Source organism: Carassius auratus, unplaced genomic scaffold (assembly GCF_003368295.1).
Source record: "Carassius auratus strain Wakin unplaced genomic scaffold, ASM336829v1 scaf_tig00217273, whole genome shotgun sequence".
In the NCBI taxonomy this organism is placed as follows: domain Eukaryota; kingdom Metazoa; phylum Chordata; class Actinopteri; order Cypriniformes; family Cyprinidae; genus Carassius; species Carassius auratus.
Genome location: NW_020528977.1, coordinates 25075 through 33281, shown reverse-complemented (window position 1 = coordinate 33281; position 8207 = coordinate 25075). Strand labels below are relative to the sequence as shown.

Sequence of the window (8207 nt, the reverse complement as noted above, 5' to 3'; positions counted from 1 at the left end):
GCCAAAAAGTGTTCAAGTCTATGCAAAAGAATGTTGTGGTCAATTGTGTCAAACGCAGCACTAAGATCCAATAAAACTAATAGAGAGATACAACCACGATCAGATGATAAGAGCAGGTCATTTGTAACTCTAAGGAGAGCAGTCTCAGTACTATGATACGGTCTAAATCCTGACTGGAAATCCTCACATATACCATTTTTCTCTAAGAAGGAATATAATTGTGAGGATACCACCTTTTCTAGTATCTTGGACAGAAAAGGGAGATTCGAGATTGGTCTATAATTAACTAGTTCTTTGGGGTCAAGTTGTGTTTTTTTGATGAGAGGCTTAATAACAGCCAGTTTGAAGGTTTTGGGGACATATCCTAATGACAATGAGGAATTAATAATAGCCAGAAGAGGATCTATGACTTCTGGAAGCACCTCTTTTAGGAGCTTAGATGGTATAGGGTCTAACATACATGTTGTTGGTTTAGATGATTTAACAAGTTTATACAATTATTCCTCTCCTATAGTAGAGAATGAGTGGAACTGTTCCTCATGGGGTCTATAGTGCAATGTCTGATGTGATACTGTAGCTGACGGCTGAATGGTTGCAATTTTATCTCTAATAGTATCGATTTTAGAAGTAAAGTGGTTCAGAAAGTCATTACTGCTGTGATGTTGGGAAATGTCAATACTTGTTGAGGCTTAATTTTTTCGTTAATTAGCCACTGTATTGATAAATACCTGGGGTTATGTTTGTTTTCTTCTAAAAAAGAAGAAAAGTAATCGGATCTAGCGGTTTTAATGCTTTTCTGTAGGATAGGTTACTTTCCCGCCAAGCAATCCGAAATACCTCTAGTTTTGTTTTCCTCCAGCTGCGCTCCATTTTTCGGGCTGCTCTCTTTAGGGAGCGAGTATGCTCATTATACCATGGTGTCATACTGGTTTTCTTAACCTTCCTTAAGCGTAAAGGAGCAACTGTATTTAAAGTGCTAGAAAAGAGAGAGTGCATAGTTTCTGTTACATCATCAAGTTGTTCTGAGGTTTTGGATATGCTAAGGAATTTGGATACATCAGGAAGATAACTTAAAAAGCAGTCTTTTGTGGTTGAAGTGATGGTTCTTCCATACTTGTAACAAGAAGTAGAATTTACAATTTTGGCTATATGAAGTTTGCACAAAACTAAATAATGATCTGAGATATCACTTGGCTGCATGATTTCAACACCATCAACATCAATTCCATGTGACAGTATCAGAATCAGAATCAGAATCAGAATGAGCTTTATTGCCAGGTATGTTTACACATACAAGGAATTTGTTTTTCGTGACAGAAGCTCCGCAGTACAACAGAATGACAGAGACAGAACATAAAACACATAATAAAGAATAAAAAAATACAAATAAGTAGATAGTGGAATGACAATATAAAAATGACAATTGTAGGCAGGTATATTACAAAAAACAGTTATGTATGTACATGTAAATTATGTGCAAAATTTAAGTGTATACTAAGTATGTGTGTTAGATAAATAAAGTGTATGTGTATATAAATATAAAGTGTAGTGTGTTCGCCGTTATTATCAGCTGTTCATAAGATGGATTGCCTGAGGGAAGAAACTGGTCCTGTGTCTGGTCGTTCTAGTGCTCAGTGCTCTGTAGCGTCGACCAGATGGCAACAGTTCAAAGAGAGAGTGTGCTGGATGTGAGGGGTCCAGAGTGATTTTGACAGCCCTTTTTCTCACTCTGGATAAGTACAGTTCTTGAATAGATGGGAGAGTTGAACCGATGATTCGCTCAGCAGTCCGGACTACCCTCTGTAGTCTTCTGAGGTCAGATTTAGAAGCTGAGCTAAACCAGACAGTTACTGAAGTGCAGAGGATGGATTCGATGATGGTGGAGTAGAACTGTTTCAGCAGCTCCTGTGGCAGGTTAAATTTCCTCAGCTGGCGAAGGAAGTACAACCTCTGCTGGGCCTTTTTTACGATGGAGTCAATGTGAATGTCCCACTTCAGGTCCTGAGAGATAGTGGTGCCCAGGAACCTGAATGATTCCACTGCAGTCACAGGGCTGTTCATGATGGTGAGTGGGGGGAGTGCAGGGGGGTCTCTCCTGAAGTCCACGATCATCTCCACTGTTTTGAGCGTGTTAAGCTCCAGGTTGTTGAGAGTGCACCAGACAGCCAGCTCTTTTACCTCCTGTCTGTAAGCAGACTCGTCACCGTCCTGAATGAGGCCGATGAGTGTGGTGTCGTCTGCAAACTTCAGGAGCTTGACAGAGGGGTTCTTAGGTGTGCAATCGTTGGTGTACAGGGAGAAGAGCAGTGGGGAGAGAACACAGCCCTGGGGAGCTCCGGTGCTGATTGTACGGGTGCTGGATGTGTATTTTCCCAGCCTCACTAGCTGCTGCCTGTCTGTCAGGAAGCTGTTGATCCACTGACAGATGGAGGTGGGAACGGAGAGCTGAGTTAGTTTGGGCAGAAGAAGGTTTGGGATGATCATGTTAAAGGCCGAGCTGAAGTCCACAAATAGGATCTTCACATAAGTCCCCGGTCTGTCTAGGTGTTGCAGAACATAATGCAGTCCCAATGTTTACTGCATCGTCCACAGACCTGTTTGCTCTGTAGGCAAACTGAAGAGGATCCAGCAAGGGCCCAGTGATGTCCTTCAGGTGGGCCAGCACCAGTTTTTCAAATGACTTCATGACTACAGACGTTAGAGCCACAGGCCTGTAGTCATTTAGTCCTGTAATTTTGGGTTTGTTAGGGATGGGGATGATGGTGGAGCGTTTGAAGCATGAAGGGACTTCGCACAGCTCCAGCGATCTGTTGAAGATCTGTGTGAAGATGGGGGCCAGCTGGTCAGCACAGGATTGGTGTAACACAATCTGGGCCTGGTGCTTTTTTCCTTTTCTGCTTCCAGAAGACCTGGCGCACCGCATCCTCGCTGATCTGAATTGCAGGTGTGGGGGAGAGGGGGGATGCAGGAGGTGTGAATGGTGAGAGTGCTTGATTGGAGAGGTGTTCAGGATGGGTTGCAGGAGCTGTTAATGGTGTGAACGGTTGTTTGGAGAGGCATTTGGGGCTGGTTGCAGGAGTTGTGAATGGTGTGAATGGTTTTGTGGGGAGGCATTCAGGGCAGGTGATGGGTGTTCTAGTTCTAGTATTAAATCTAGAGTATGATTTCGACAAGGAGTAGGTCCTGATACGTGTTGTCAAACCCCAACAGAGTTCAGAATGTCTATAAATGCTGATCCCAATGCATCTTTTTCATTGTCAACATGGATATTAAAATCAACAACGATTAAAACTTTACCTGCAGCCAGAACTAACTCGGATGTAAAATCACCAAACTCTTTAACTTCAATGTGCCAAATAAAGACTTCGTACACAGACAACAATGACACTGTGCTGACTCACTGGGCCCATGCCTTAACAAGTGGTCTATTCTGATAGTTAAGACATGACACCAAACAGCGGATTAATGCTACCAGAAATGGACAAGGGGTTACCTTTGCTTGTTTCATTTGGAAGTTGATTTTTTTTTTTTAAGGTTTACAATCCATTTTTCCCCCTGATGTCTTCCTTCACCAGAAAGGAATGAGAACTAGCACAGGAGTTGTAGTGTGAAGACACAGAATGAGAATACAGTGCTCCTACGATGCCTTCATTTGCCTTAAAAACGTTGTAAAAGTTTTTTCCATTGTTATGAAGATATAACCTCAACTTCACTGTATAAAACTACAGTGTTTTCTTTTAGTAAGGGGGCGTGTCTCCCACACAACTGATGGTTTCTTAGTTTACTGTACAAGCCAGAAGTGCCCTTGCCAGTATAACAGGAGCAGAAATACACCACCTCTCCTTGCTTAGAGCCCATTACGTTTAGGCAGAATTGGTAACAGCAATGTACCAGAAATGGTCAACTGCTAAAGCGACCCCCCCCAAAGAGAAAGAATTGGCATTAAAAGCAGCTCCAACTCTGGAAAGAGACATTGAACAAGACAAACCATTAAACTTTTATTTTGTTAGTCAACTTTTGACAAAGCAGCTAGACAGCACCAAAAAAAACCTATTCAACAAGGCTTAGGTAGTGTTTGAAGTGGTCTAGTCTCCTGAGACTGTGTGGTGGCACTAGAAGTGGTCTCCATCTCCTGAGACTGTGTGGTGGCACTAGAAGTGGTCTCAGTCTCATCCTCCTGAGGCCCTGGCGCCGTGGTGTTAGCTGGCGATTCGTCCCACTGACGCTCTGGCACCGTGGTGTTAGCTGGCGATTCGTCCCACTGACGCTCTGGCGTCGTGGTGTTAGCTGGCGATTCGTCCCCCTGAGGCCCTGGCGCCGTGGTGTTAGCTGGCGATTCGTCCCACTGATGCTCTGGCGTCGTGGTGTTAGATGGCGATTCGTCCCACTGACGCTCTGGCGTCGTGGTGTTAGCTGGCGATTCGTCCCACTGACGCTCTGGCGCCGTGGTGTTAGCTGGCGATTCGTCCCCATGAAGCTCTGGCGTCGTGGTGTTAGCTGGCGATTCGTCCCCCTGAAGCTCTGGCGCCGTGGTGTTAACTGGCAGCTCACCCTGACTCCAGACATTTCCTAGGGAGACAGAAAGAGATGCACAAACCAAGTTACGGTGTTCATTTAACCGATTGACTGTAGAGAGAACCAAGTGATTGATTCAAATTTAATGCAAAGTGTTAAACTAAATTTACTTCACTCCTGGGGTGAAGTGATTTGAGGTTTCTTAGTTTGAGGTCTTGTAGTAACAGCCAACTACAGAGCGGTGATGACAAATGAACAAGAGACTTGGGAGGAGAAGTAAACATTGAGGTTTTTTTTAGCTGTATTAAAAACTTCAAGGTTCAGAATGTGAACAAGACTTCACAGATGGACATGTTTGGATGGCTAAGTAAATAAATCTTGTTACTCAAGTGAAGATAGTTTTGGAAAGAGAAAAATAAATCCGTTTAGTTTGATGAATGGGTCGATAAAATGACTGGCTCTTCTGAAAATCACTGGTATTGAGAAAACACACATTGAAACAAACATAATAATAATTATTGAAATGAAACAACGACCAAATTATTAAAACTCACCTTGCCATAGCAACTGGTGATAAAGAAACACCAAAAGAGTAAATTTCATCATATCCATTCTTTACTACAACCTTAACCTCAAAATGACCAAACTATACATATAGTTCCATCCAAACCAGGACTTTTAAAGCCAAACAGAAAACAATTTGTGCCACCTGGACAGCTTGTTAACTCATTATTACATAATCAGTAAGCGCGCACAGCTTGAAAATCATTAAACCTGGGCAGGATTAAAGAGGTTCACTTTCTACCCAGAAGCCTTGTTCAAATACCCACATTTGCAGTCTTTGTATTTGTCTACTTGACTAAAGGTGCATCTCAATAAATTAGAATGTCGTGGAATAGTTCATTTATTTCAGTAATGTAACTCAAATTGTGAAGCTTTTGTATTATGAAAATAAAATGCACATAGACTGAAGTAGTTTAAGTCTTTGGTGTAATAAGTCCAGTTTTATTTAATATAATGATAAATTATATCTTTGATAAAATAGAGAGAGGATTCAGGTTTCTTTTTATTTGCAGATGACAGGGCTATTTGGAAAAGAGGGTGTAGCGTAGGGCTTGTTTTAAAAGCTATACAAAGAGTGTTCATATCTGTAGAGGAATGGGGAAATACATGGGGCTTCAAAATATCTGCTTCTAAAACAAAATATATAATTTTGGGTTTTAAAAGAAAGTTACCTAATCTGGGTTATATATGTATGAGCCTCCATTGGAGAAGGTAAATGTTTTAAACTTTTTTGGGTATTTGGTTTGAAGAGTGTATGACTTGGGCCGTGCACCTGGTAAAACTGTGTTGCAGTGTGAAAAAGTTTTGAATGTGATGAGAAGTCTGGCTGGGTGTGGGGCTAATAGGGAGACAATGTTGCAAATTTTTCAGGACATGATCAGATCTGCTTTTGATTATGGGTGCTTTGTGTAGGGATCTGCTTCCAAAACTGTTCTGGATAGGTTGGTTGTGGTGCAGGCAAGAGCTTTGAGGATTTGTTGTGGGGCATTCAGATCCACTCCAGTACCTGACCTGCTCATTGAAATGGGAGAAATGCCCTTATGGTTAAGACAAATTAAAGTAAGGGTTACAGGATTACTGGGTAAAACTTAGTGGGTGTAATCATATCTTGCCAGCAAGGTGTTTGTTGTTTATTGTCATAATAAATAAGTGGGCAGGGAAGATGAGCATGGATCAGGGATATATCGTAGAACACAAGTTGGTTACCTATGCCCTAGTGGGTGCTGCCTGAAATGTGTGTTGAGCTTGGTTTTCATCAGGAAAAAGAGAAATTGGAGGTGGCACCAAACATAGAGGAATATCTTAATTCAATTAGTGGAAGTACTATGATTGTTTTCACAGACTTTCACAGGTCTAGAGATCCAGTTAGTGGGAAAGCTGGTTTTGGGGTATATGTGGAACAGTTAGGATTGGCAATTGGCCAAGTCAAGTCAAGTCAAGTCACCTTTATTTATATAGCGCTTTAAACAAAATACATTGCGTCAAAGTAACTGAACAACATTCATTAGGAAAACAGTATGTCAATAATGCAAAATGATAGTTAAAGGCAGTTCATCATTGAATTCAGTGATGTCATCTCTGTTCAGTTAAATAGTGTCTGTGCATTTATTTGCAATCAAGTCAACGATATCGCTGTAGATGAAGTGACCCCAACTAAGCAAGCCAGAGGTGACAGCGGCAAGGAACCGAAACTCCATCGGTGACAGAATGGAGAAAAAAACCTTGGGAGAAACCAGGCTCAGTTGGGGGTCAGTTCTCCTCTGACCAGACGAAACCAGTAGTTCAATTCCAGGCTGCAGCAAAGTCAGATTGTGCAGAGGAATCATCTGTTTCCTGTGGTCTTGTCCTGGTGGTCATCGGAGACAAGGTCTTTACAGGGGATCAGAAGAATCAGAATCAGAATCAGAATGAGCTTTATTGCCAGGTATGTTTACACATACGAGGAATTTGTTTTCGTGACAGAAGCTCCGCAGTACAACAGAATGACAGCGACAGAACATAAAACACATAATAAAAGAATAAAAAATACAAATATGTAGACAGTGAATGACAATATACAAATGACAATTGTAGGCAGGTATATTACAAAGTGAAGTTATGTATGTACATATATATTGTGTGCAAAATTTAAGTGTATACTAAGTATGTGTGTTAGATAAATAAAGTGTGTGTGTATATAAATATAAAGTGTAGTGTGTTCGCCATTATTGTCAGCTGTTCATAAGATGGATTGCCTGAGGGAAGAAACTGGTCCTGTGTCTGGTCGTTCTAGTGCTCAGTGCTCTGTAGCGTCGACCAGATGGCAACAGTTCAAAGAGGGAGTGTGCTGGATGTGAGGGGTCCAGAGTGATTTTGACAGCCCTTTTTCTCACTCTGGATAAGTACAGTTCTTGAATAGATGGGAGAGTTGAACCGATGATTCGCTCAGCAGTCCGGACTACCCTCTGTAGTCTTCTGAGGTCAGATTTAGAAGCTGAGCTGAACCAGACAGTTACTGAAGTGCAGAGGATGGATTCGATGATGGTGGAGTAGAACTGTTTCAGCAGCTCCTGTGGCAGGTTAAATTTCCTCAGCTGGCGAAGGAAGTACAACCTCTGCTGGGCCTTTTTTACGATGGAGTCAATGTGATTGTCCCACTTCAGGTCCTGAGAGATGGTGGTTCCCAGGAACCTGAATGATTCCACTGCAGTCACATGGCTGTTCATGATGGTGAGTGGGGGGAGTGCAGGGGGGTTTCTCCTGAAATCCACGATCATCTCCACTGTTTTGAGGGTGTTAAGCTCCAGGTTGTTGAGAGTGCACCAGACAGCCAGCTCTTTTACCTCCTGTCTGTAAGCAGACTCGTCACCGTCCTGAATGAGGCCGATGAGTGTGGTGTCATCTGCAAACTTCAGGAGCTTGACAGAGGGGTCCTTAGACGTGCAATCGTTGGTGTACAGGGAGAAGAGCAGTGGGGAGAGAACGCAGCCCTGGGGAGCTCCGGTGCTGATTGTACGAGTGCTGGATGTGTATTTTCCCAGCCTCACTAGCTGCTGCCTGTCTGTCAGGAAGCTGTTGATCCACTGACAGACGGAGGTGGGCACGGAGAGCTGATTTAGTTTGGGCAGGAGGAGGTTTGGGATGATCGT

General features: G+C 42.7%; 1 protein-coding gene across 1 annotated transcript in view; it reads right to left on the bottom strand.

Moving 5' to 3' along the window:
• Positions 1 to 4054: 4054 nt before the first annotated feature.
• The window catches only part of LOC113100469 (mucin-2-like), an 18464-nt gene continuing 14311 nt past the window's right edge, over positions 4055 to 8207 (bottom strand). The window contains exon 3 of the mRNA XM_026265203.1: positions 4055 to 4437. Coding sequence (XP_026120988.1) covers positions 4055 to 4437 — 383 coding nt within the window. The remainder of the gene's footprint in view (positions 4438 to 8207) is intronic.